General features: G+C 37.9%; 2 protein-coding genes across 2 annotated transcripts in view; one reads left to right on the top strand and one right to left on the bottom strand.

Annotated features, from left to right (window-relative positions):
• The window catches only part of ppih (peptidylprolyl isomerase H (cyclophilin H)), a 36,786-nt gene that overhangs the window by 3,215 nt on the left and 21,533 nt on the right, over positions 1-12,038 (top strand). The window lies entirely within an intron of this gene.
• The window catches only part of LOC107086627, a 5,474-nt gene continuing 2,091 nt past the window's right edge, over positions 8,656-12,038 (bottom strand). The window contains exon 2 of the mRNA XM_015377706.1: positions 8,656-10,206. Within this exon, the coding sequence (XP_015233192.1) occupies positions 9,073-10,176 (1,104 nt within the window). The 5' untranslated portion in view covers positions 10,177-10,206 and the 3' untranslated portion in view covers positions 8,656-9,072. The remainder of the gene's footprint in view (positions 10,207-12,038) is intronic.

Below are 12,038 nucleotides of genomic sequence, written 5' to 3'. Positions count from 1 at the left end.
AGCTGCACTGTTTTAACTAATAGGAAGATTCACCTTTAGTAGCCAAGTTTCAACCTCTAGAGGTCAGCACTATGAAGGTTTTAGGCCAAACGATGCACAACCTAACAAGTTTAGACCAGGTATATTTAACTAAATAAAGATGCAACCCTAAAGACCAATTTATCTGCACAAAATGTTGATTTAGGTCAGTTATGATGTCAATGTTCCTAAGTTTTCTTTTATATTCAGAATTAAGTTATCAGTCTGATTGTATTTTATTGATCAGCCAATAATTCATTTATAAGCAGCAATTTTATATCATAAAATCTCTTATATCAAATGATTTTCCCATACCATTGTTGTTATTACCGGTATTTTCTTTTTTGCAGTATGCTGAATTTAAAAAGCACATTGTTGTATCTTAACTTATTGCGCCAGTTTATTCAGTCAGTTAAACACTGACTGGATAAACAAAACATTTTCTCACACATTAAAAAAATGAAATAGAAGTCTTATGTTAAAAATGATTTATAACCCCCTATAAAGACTTATAACACACACCTGTAGCAATAATCTGCAAAGCAAAATAAAGTCAATTATTGAACCTCCTCATCTGTGTATAACTTATGCAGTGAAGTCAGGTGAATATAATGTATTTAAGCAGATCATGTTTTCACAATAATAAACATTTTCTCTCTAATATAATTTTATGATCAATCCTGTAGGCCCTTAAGCCCTATTTCTAATCGGGCCTCTATGCTTGACCCTTTAGTCAGAAAAATAAAGGCCTGCATAGATAAGACCATGTAAAAAAAAAAAAAAAGAAAAGAAAAATTCAGGATCTGAATTTCAGCTGTGTTGAATGTGGCCAGTACAGCAGAACATATCAGCTAATAAAACATTTAAAGACCATCAAAAGCAAACAAAAGAATTTGATGATGCTGATCAGCGATTGAGGATAAATTTGGATTGTGTTGGATTGTAAATTTTACAGTATTCTACAAAGAAGGGTATTACATGCTGTAACTAGATTATCAATGAACACTGGTTAAAAGCATTTAATCTTTGTCACTTGTAGATAAATTACATCTCCCAATCTAATGTGACTAAATTAAGTGTCCTATTAAAAAGAAGTCTATTTCTGTGAAGACTTAGTTCCCTGTATTGTGTGCTGGTAGGCCAGGAGTCATAATCCTTAATCTCTACCTCTAGGTTGTCTGCTGTTGCCCACACGTTGCTTCATCTGCTTGCACAAGTCTATTCTGTACACCCAGAACCAAACACAGAGATGCAACATTCAGTTCTTAGTATTTATTACCGTAATCTGGAAGAAACTGAGAAAACAATGAAGGAGTTTAAAAGCTCTATTTGTTTTGGTTCAAACAAAATGAAAGTAAGGACTGCTCCATTTCCCCTAAAACGTTGGTTCAGAGTTCAAAGCGCTGGTATGATGGTGGTGTTGGGAGTGGTTTTACCTTTTGCACTCTGAACTCTAAACCAACTAGGGGGAAATGGAGCAGTCCTTAATTTCAATGTTGTGCTTAAAAAAACAAAACAAAAGACCTTTGATACATTTTCATTGTTTTATAGTGTTTTATGGTGTTTTTTTATTGTGCTTTACAACACTATAACAGCAACTGGACGGCAAAAAGAGTTTGGTCTTGAGAAAAGAAAGAAGAGGTCTTTAACCTTAATGTAAGATTAAGGTTAAAAGATTATTAAATATTAAGAACTGATTGTTTGTTCTCAGGGTTTGGTTCTTGGCATGCAGAAAAGACTTGTGCAGAGTCTGGACAAAGGCAGGCAATCTAGAGGTGGGGGTTTAGGTTTAAGGCTCCTGAGGCCTGTTTACCAAGGCAGGTTTAACCAAACACTCTGAATTGATCTAACCTAAGGTTGGAAACTGTAAGGTTTTGGTTTCATAAAGGCTGTTTGAGTTCTTTAATCTACTCTCAGTAGATCCACTCAGAGTTCAGAGTTCATAACCTTAAAAAATAAATAAATAAAATAACTCAAGTGTTACTTCCTTGGCTATGCTTTACACACATAACAATGACACTAGCCAAACCAGTTAACAAACAACAATAAATGAGTTATTCTCAGCATCTGCACCTGTTAAAAAAAAAAAAAAAAAAAAGTCTGAAACTGCAAAGTGCACAGAATTATTCAACCACAGTGTTCAGAAAGTGCATTTTCCTCTTTTTTTGCACTCTAGATGATCCACTGTTTAGGTGCCACTGGTGGTAGCATTGGCTTGAATTTGCTTTGCTGTTTGCAGATTTTTTGTTACAAATACAAGCATGTCAATGTGTTCCTCTGTAAGTCTTGCCTTTCTTGGGCTGCAAATGAGCCATGATGTACTAAATGCACGCTCTGAGGCACAACTTGAAGCAGCTATACAGGTATTTTTTGGCAGCGTGGGCAAGATGAGGTAAGAACTTAAGGGGTCCTCCTCTGCACTCTGCTCAGGGTTGGTTTCATATAATATCAACTCATTCCTGAGCCTGCATTCTGGATCTTCATCTGTGGATGCTGTTGGTGTATCATCTCCATTTTGTTTCTTGCTCTCCCCCTGAATGTTTGATAAAAATTACTTCAGATCTGTTCTGTATTTCTTCATTGGCTGGGCTGCAGATGGAGGAGATGTTTGAAAACCTGGGACTCTGTGATTGTGCAGACCTTGCATATTATCCACAAGATGCTGTTTTAATGTAGTAAAAGTGTCCTTGAAGTGGGGATCAGGGAAGGTGGCTGTGTTCAATACCAGCTGTAGATTCCTGTCCTCATATCTGTGTTTCAGATCATCTCCAATTTTCTGCCTCAGCTGATGTTCTAAGAAACTGCTTGTGTCATCAATTGTTATTGTGGAATATATCTTCCAGGTTAAGCGTAGGACAGAGGACAGAGTGGTATGCTTCTTCCCACTAAGAGCTTAATGGGCTCAGTACCTCTTTTACAGTCTCAAGAATGGTGATGTCTGAATCTTTTGGCTTAAGATACCACTTCTTTCTGTCCTCTGCTAAAACTGCACTGACTGCTTGCTGCTGTTCAATAAACCTGTCCACCGATTCAAAAGTTGAGTCCCAGCGTGTTGGCTCGTCATGGATGAGTCTGTGTTTGTTTTTGTTTTCTTCAGCTGCTGGGTCATCTTCGGTGACCTTTTGAAAGCTGATACACTATTGATATCCAGACCCTTTTTTTTGGCTAAGTGCAGGTTGTGACCAAGGCATGGGACCCATGGGAAATGCTGCAGAAATACTTTCTTGTTATCTGAAGCATTATCTGTAGTGATGGCTGCCATATTAGTTATGTCCAGCTTTCATGTTTTCTATGCCATCTCCTCCAAAGCCCCCCTTAAGCTGTCTCCTGTATGCTCTGAATGTAGCCCAACACATCCCAGGAACCAGCTCTCCATGCCCCAGGACTCTGTAATAAATTGCAGGGTTACGGCCATGAAAGAGAATGCAGCCCTGCTGGTCCATAGGTCAGTGGTCCTGGAATTCCCCAGAAGCTGCTGCAAGACTGTTTATTTTGTACTGTTGTTCAGCTCTGGGATTTCACTTTACACAAAGTAATTCCGGGAGGGAGGAGCATACCGTGGGTTTAGCTGCTTAAGAAGTTGTTGGAACCCAGGTTTCTCCACAGTGTAAATAGGAACCTGATCCATACATATTTACTCTGCCACAGCGCCGTTTATTTTCATAGCTTCTGGGGACTTGGCATCATATTTTCGTCGTTGGTCAAACATAGAAGGTAGAGTTGGCTGTGTTTGATGGTGTTTGGACGCAGGTCTACTTCTCTCTGCTTCATTCTGTGACTTTAAGAGAGAAAATGACACTTTTCAGTCACCAACATTAATTTATTTAGCTTATTAACTCTATGCGTATGTATACTGACACTGTGTCAATTAACGTAATATGGACATTTATTTATTTATTTACGTTGTTTATGATCATTAACGTGACGCTAGCCTTGAATTGCTATGTGAGGCTAATGGCTAATAATAACGCACCAACATTAATGTGGGCCACCGGCCACGATAACATCAGTAATAGATAAGTTTGAAATGAAAGACACTAACCTGTTGAAGTTCAGTGAGAAGGTCAGGGTGTCGGTCCTTCAGATGTTTCGCCAAGTTTGACGTACTGGCTAGATGCCACTTCCTCGAAAGAGTGTTTGCACACCAGCCTATTCACATCCTTCGGTTTTCCTTCCTGGTTGATTTGGCTCTCCAGCAGCAGCACTGGCCATGCTCTCTACTGTCATTGTGCATCACTGTGATGGAGAGGACAGGGAGAGATGGGCACAGCATCGGCAGGGTAGTGTCACGCAGAGGGGGATGGGGGGGATGCTTGGGGGGTGATATCGCGGCTTTTGAAAATGAGTATCGTATCCGGATACAAAGTTTTAGTATCAACAATTTTTTAAATATCAATATTTTTGACAACTCTAATTGGTATCCTGTCTTTTACATTGTATTCCAGCTTTCTTTTGATTGTGCTCCAATTTCCATCATAACCGTGGCGTACGAGCAAATTGGGGAATTTCGTTTAAGGAGCTCTGCTCTGCCATGCAACACAGCTGAATGGGTGCTATCAGCTCATAATCTAGGGAGCGTGTGGAGTTTGATCTTATCTCTTATCCAGAATCACATAAAGTGCATTCTTTATCTTGTTGCCAATAAACATTTTAAGATTACCTTTGGATCGCTTCATCTTGTAGCATTTCCGCCGTGTTTGGGACGATTAAATCTTGCCATCAGATACTGTTTCCCCACCATCTCTTTACCCTTTGTGCGCCTCAAACGACAGAAAATCTGATATTTTTCAGCGCTCTTAACTAGTGCGCTGTGTTTTTGTAAAAGAGAACTTCAGATACAGTTAAAACTCATATATACTGGTAAAAAATAAAGGGAACACATCAAACTGTCCACTTTGGAAGCAACACTGATTGGCAGTTAATTCCACATGCTGTTGTGCAAACATGTAATAATTATTTGCAATCAGCAAGACAAACTCAACCAAGGAGGGGTTCTGCAGGTGGGGACGACAAACCACTGCTTTCTGGCTGGTGGTTTTACCACTTTTGAATGTTGATGGTGCTTTCACTCTTGTGATTAGGGCTGGGTAAAAAAATCGATTTAATCGATTTTGAATCGATTGTTTACATTTTTGCAAAATCGATGTCAATCGATGTTAGTACATGACATTCACATTCAAATGAGCAGGAAAGATGCACTCAAGATTACTTCAAGCCAGACAGCTGCAAATATAGCCAATAGGTTGAAGACATTAACAAATGGGGGCTGACCAGCAAACACCCTGTAGTTGTAACAGACAACGCTGCAAATATGGTTTGTGCAGTGGAGCTAATGCAGCTCATGCATGTCTGAGTGAGTGAGGCTTCATTTTTTTCACTTTTCACAAACAAGTTTGCACTTTTGAGACAGTTTTGTTCACATCTCAAGTTTAAACTGTCTGATTTACTAGTTTGCACTTTGTGTTTAATATGAAAGGAAAAAATAAAATACATGAGTATTTTGAAACACAGTTGAACCACTTTCATTATTTTAAAAACAGATCGAATCGAAATTAATCGATTTAGTACTTTATTAATCAAAATCGAATCGATTCAGGACTTTGGCGAAAATACCCAGCCCTACTCGTGATAGAGTGACACGGACTCTACAACCCACATAGGTGCAGGGTTCCCGCGGGTCCTTAAAAATTCTTAAAAGGCATTGAATTCTTTCAAATAAAAATAAGGCCTTAATTGGTATTAAAATGTCTTAAATCAGTCTTTCGTAGGTCTTAATTTTTAAAACATCATAAATAGGATTATTTTTATCATGATTTTTTTTGTAATCTGAAAAATACATTAAAATTGACCTTTTTTTTTGTATATAAAAAAAATAACGGCTCGCCATCATTGGTTCCGTCCCGATAGCGGAACCAATAAAAGCTTTGTTGAGGCCGGGACATTTGGGAGGTACGCCATTTACTTTTTGTCTGGAAAATATGAGCAAGTGTAAATGTAACAAAAACTGGCTCCGGCCAAGAGTTTTCTCCATGGCTAAAACCAGAGAACATACATGAGGCACAGTGGATTTTGTGCAAGAAGCGATTCAAGCTCGGAACTATGGGAATTAAGGCAGTGGAGTTGCGCATGCGAAGCACGAAACACAAAGCGTCAAAATGGAGTTACCGAGAAACAGCTGGTATTTCTCAGTTTTGTTCCACCCTTGTCTCTGCAACGCCTCCACTTATCACCAAATCAAACATACTAAGAAAACGATACAAAGAAAAATAGCTGCAAAAAAGACTTAGCACTGGTTATGTTGAGGCTTTAAAACTAATCTGTTTTGTTCCTAGCTAAGACAAAGTTTGTGAATTCAGTTAAATAATTGTTAAAATATATCTGTCATTTGTGTGTTTTTAGCTTTCTTCCTGTATGGGAAGCTTTTCAAAATCTGAAACATTAGTGCAGTGGTTTATGTTAAAATAAACCTTTGGGTTAAGTTGTCGCAAGCAGGTTTTTCTTGTATTTCTCGTGAATTTGGTCTTAAATTTTTATTTCAAGTGGCATTAAAAAGTCTTAAAAAGTCTTGAATTTAACTTGCCTTATGCTGTAGGAACCCTGAGGTGGCTCAGGTAATGCAGCTCATCCAGGATGCACATCGATACGAGCTGTGGCAAGAGGGCATGCTCTGCCAGCGTAGTGTCCAGAGGCTGGAGGCACTACCAAGAGACAGGCTAGTACACCAGAAGGACGGCAACAAACCAGGAGCAGGATTGCTACCTCCGCCTTTGTGCAAGGAGGAACAAGAGGAGAACTGCCAGAGCCCTGCTATATAACTTGCAATAGGCCGTAGATGTGCATGTCTCTGCACAAAAGGTTAGAAACCCACTTTGTGAGGATGTATGAGTGCCCGACATCCGCAGGTGGGGGATGTGCTCACAGCACAATACCTTGCAGGAAGCTTGGCATTTACCAGGGAACACCAGGATTGACAAATTCCCCACTGCCCCCCTGCATGCAACATCCGTCAGTAATGGTGCGGGGTGGCATTTCTTTGGATGAAATATGCTCGTCAGAGGTAGCATGAATGCCATTGGGTACTGAGAAGCGATCCAAAAACCCCTTGTGAGACCATATGCAGATGCCTTTGGCCCTGGGTTCCTCCTAATGCAGGACAATGCTAGACCTCAGTGTGACTGTGCCAGCAGTTCCTGCAAGATGAAGGCATTGAAGCTATGGACCACCCACCCATTTATATCTATATCCATTCAATCAGATCTAGAAGGTGTTAGTGTCCCATTTATTTTTTTAGCAGTGTATAAATATTAGGAATGTCCTAATGCCAGATTTCTTTAAATCAAGTTCAGGTACTGACATTTTAGTACTTGCCAAAGTACTTTAATTACCGTTTACTCTGTTAAACTGGGGAAACATAACAAAATTCCTTCCATTGAATATGGTAAAACATATATGCCAACGAGATTTTAAATTTGCTGTAAACAAAAGTTAAAGTTCAATTTATAATACTGACAGGACTGCGCCTGTAGGGCTGTGCATGCAGCATTCCCTTTGGGAACTTAACATTTGCTATTCAATATTTAGTGCAATTAAAACATTTATACCACCGAGGCTACTATTTTAGTTAAGCCAATTACCTAGACAAACAATGTTTGTTTTACCAGGTATTTTTTTTAGTTTTTCTTGTTTGGATTTACTTATGTTGGATCTGAAGCTCGTCATCTGGTCTGATGTGGGCTGACATGGCAAATGTTGCTACACTGTCGATGCTAACATTAGCATTGCTAATGCCTGTGCTGCCGCAACGGGAGTTATGATAAGATGGTTTTTAAGCTTGAATATCCCTGGTGGAAAGCCTCTTGAGTTTCTTTGTGAGATTTACAGATGTACAAGAAACCGGCAATAAAAAAGTTCCCGCTATTGACTTCAACATGTATAAAAAATGCAATTAATTGTGTGAATTTTTAAAATGGTTTTTAAATAAATATAATTGATTCATTGACATGAGGGTGTTAAGGTCCTGGCCCTAATATAGACTTAAAAGTGTTGTGACTAATTTAAATAAAAAGAGACCACACTTCTTAAATATTTTATTTAGATTTTATTTTTTTTTTTACAAACGCAGCTCTTCTTTTCCCCTGTTCCACTAGGATAAGTTCAGTTTGATATATATTACTTTCCTTGGTACACTTTCAACTTACTTTTATAGTTTTACTTCAACCAAATAGGGACACCAAATAACAAAAAACAACATGAACACCCTCTAATGTATTAGTGGCTAAAATACAAACAAATATATTTATGGTCAGTTCAACAAAAATGGAGTAAAACTAGTGTGCGACCATTTAAATATGAGCTTCTCTATTTTAAAATAAAGCAATTCCACTTATTTAAACCAAACTTAATTTTACAGAGACATTCAAGCCTTAATAGAAATAAATATTGTACAGTTCCCAACTTTTCTGTTTGGATGTAACCATCAGTTTTACAGTGTGCTTGTAAGAAAAGTAAAAGAGGAAATAAAACAACAGCTTGTTGAACCGCTTTTAAACCTACACCAGCTGGTGATAAAAAAATGTAAACCTCCTAGATTTTATGTATATATATATATATATATATAGAGAGAGAGAGAGTGATTTGCAAACAGAAGACCTGAAAAGCCCTATGCTGACAAAATGGTATATCTATACTCTGAATAGCACAAATTAACATAAGCATCATAGAAACCCTACTCAGACCTTATACTTGTAGAAATATGTCAAATAAAAGTCCAAATTCATTTTAGCAGGGCTATGCAAAGTTCAGACAATCAAAAGATTAATGCAAATTAGGGGCTTTGCTCTGTTTTGCTCATTTACTTCCTGCAAATGTAGCTTTGGAGTACTGTACATTATAGTCCAGTTAAAGCTAAAGTATCTTTCCTCTTGGGTCCAACTTTAGTAACATACAACTATTAGTAGCTTGGAGCATGAACTACAAATTCAAAACTGTCCAGTTCTTCTGCCAGTTTTTTTTATTTTATTTAATCTACATTGCTAGGTCTTTATTCCTTGGTGTTTACACATTAAGGGAAATATTTTTCTTTTCTTGTGATGGATTTACCTCAGGAACACGTACAAGAGATCTTTGTATATCTCTGCTCAAACTCCAGCAGACCTGCCATAAACAAACGTTCTCTGGCAAATTGCTGTAAGGCCCCTTTGTGTTGCTCTTTGCCCAGAACACCAAACCCACCAGGAGGCTGTTGGAGCACTCAAACCACAGAAGGTTGAATCCGAGGTATGCGGGTAGTCCAAAACCAAAGATCATACAGGCAACAGACATTAGAAGATATGGCATCCAGAACAATAAAAAGCCAAGCATCATGCTGAACCACAGTGGAGGCCTCATCGAACTGATCTTCAGATCTTCATCCAGTCCGGTTTTTGTAACTGGGTTTGGATTCCAGATTGAAGTAAAGCACAGTTTTCTTCCTGTATTCTTCTGCTGCTCCTGAGCTTCTAGCAACCTGTCGATTTCTCGTACCCACTGGGGAATTCTGGACCAAAGTGGCACCAATGTCAGAAGGCTCACAATGAAAAGTCCCAAAACGAAGGCTGAAATTATTGTTGACTCTGTCACTTCACAGACAAGCACCTTCCCCGCTATAGGTTCCAGTTCCACAGGACCAACATAACTGGAATGAAGGGAGTAATTAACAGCAACTACCCAAACCAGCAGTGTCAGGATGGCATTCCTGAGTGTTTTCCAGAATACTGAATGGTTGCACATTAATATGTCGTCTAGGCAGTAGTCCACAAAGCCCAGGAGCATAATGGGGAGTGGCAGAGCTCCATATGCTGTTGAGGCACTGGCCAAGAGGAAGCAGGGTGAGGCTAAAGACTTCTCAGCTCCAAGGACCAAGGCAGCTCCCATTAAACATGCAAGAAGAAAATCAGCCAGGACAATTGACAGGCCGAAGATGCTCAGGAAGTATTTATACTTTTTGGGGTTGCATGCATAAAACACTGCTATTTCCAGTCCAAACTTGATGAACAAAACCATACAGTACTGCTTAGTGTTGTCTGTGTGTTGGCCGGATGCTTTGTCCCACTCCTCTAGGATGGCCAATAATCTCCATGTTGGACCATTCTCCAAAAACAAAAACCAAGATGGTAGCATTGTTGTGCAGAGGGGTCACTCCAAGGAAACCTGTACAAGAAAAGACAGAAAGCTCATAAAGGTTTAATCTAAAACTCCATAAAATGCTGGAGCAATTTTTTATTTTTTATTTTATTTTTTTTTTAGGATTTCTAAGACAAAGGACAGATTGTACTAGAGAGGAGATCTGCTATCAACTAGAAACACAATTAATTTACAAATCTGACCTGCCACTTCCAAATTAGACAGATTCAGATTTTGTCTTTGAAGGACTTGTAACACATGTGTGACATAGACTTTGAAGAAGTAATATTAAACAGACACTTAAAGGTCACTAGATAGTCCTCTACTGATGCATAAAGGTGTATGTCCCTGGAAGTTTAATTTATTAATTCTTTTTTAAAGAGAGTCTGGATCTAATGTAAACTGGATCCAATGTAATTTCATCACATTAGATCCATTTGGTTGTTAGACTGGGAATACTACATGCATTAAGGTTAGTCTTTATTCTCTATGTTCTATTTATACATATATCTCTAGGTTTTAAGTCCTTATATTTTTTATCACCATGATTACTTGTGTCTTTCTGTAAAACTTATTTGATCTTTTTTGCTGTCTGTCTTTAGTAGTTAAAAGTACTATTGACCGATAGTTCTTTTTTAAAGCCAATTCCAATAGCGGTTATTTTGACATCAACAAAGCGACCCCCGAATTGTGTTACCAGTTTTTGGTGGGCAGATTCTTGCGTCCAATTTTGCTTCTTTTCTTTTTCCACTTAATTAAAAGTTTAAAGACAACATAATTTAAAAAATACTACAAATGTCTCAATGTAAATGAAAAACTAAAGAAAACATTAACAATGGATAAGAGATGGAAGGAACTGCAGTACATGCACGTCATATAAGGGAATGGCTGCTAAATGCATTAATGAATTGGAGGTGGTATGCACATATCGACTGTTGTTGATACAGGAAAAAAATGATAGTGGCCAAAAATATTGACTGGTTAATGTATCGGTTTATCTTTAGTGAAAAGGGGTGGCTACAAGTTTGACTCTTCCCGGCCAGTGCTTCGCCTACTTCAGCTTTTACCAAAGCAATTAAAATAAAACTATAGATAATTAAAATTCGCAGCTATAAAGTTGTAAAGGATTACAACTACGATACAATAAAGGATATCCAAAAGCTTGGACTTGGCAAATAAAACTTTCATGCAGTGAAGTTTAGCACCAATTGCAAAAATAGGTTTCCAAAATCTGAAAATTAAAGATTATGCCTACAACTTAGTCACTAAAATGATTCAGTTTTCAAAAGTAATACATCTGCAGAACCTCTAGAGTGGTGCAGAATAAAAAGATAAATTTTATTAAAAAAGTATATTAAATATGTTTTTTATAGGTCCACAATATATAATATATACTTCTAGGGGTGTCCTGATCTGATATTGAAAATTGGTGTAATATCAGCCAATAAACAAATATCTGAATATATTGACCTGCTATCTGCTCCTGTTTAGGTTATGTAGCCCATTGGTTAATGACACAGACCATTTATTTATGCTTTTTTTTTCATAACATTGTATTCTTGTTTGGGGAAAAAACATCCTTTTCCAAATTAATAGCAAAAGCATGTGGTGATGAAGTGAATCTAAGGCATAAGGCTCCACGGTTGTATACACAGCCTAATTACATACATTAGCCCTGCAACTAACAATTATTTTAGAAATCGATTAATCTGTCGATTGTGTTTTCGATTAATAATCGCATAGTAAAAAGTTCCTGAAAGAAGACTTTTTACGAAATGAAACCTGGTGAAACTTTTCATCTTGAGGGGTTCTGGATAGTACGGAAGAGGATTAGGGCCACTGAAAAAAAAAAAAGTAAA

This window comes from Cyprinodon variegatus, unplaced genomic scaffold (genome assembly GCF_000732505.1).
Source record: "Cyprinodon variegatus isolate N-32 unplaced genomic scaffold, C_variegatus-1.0 Scaffold158, whole genome shotgun sequence".
In the NCBI taxonomy this organism is placed as follows: domain Eukaryota; kingdom Metazoa; phylum Chordata; class Actinopteri; order Cyprinodontiformes; family Cyprinodontidae; genus Cyprinodon; species Cyprinodon variegatus.
Note: the sequence above shows the minus strand (reverse complement) of the source record. Positions and strands in the feature narration are given on the sequence as shown.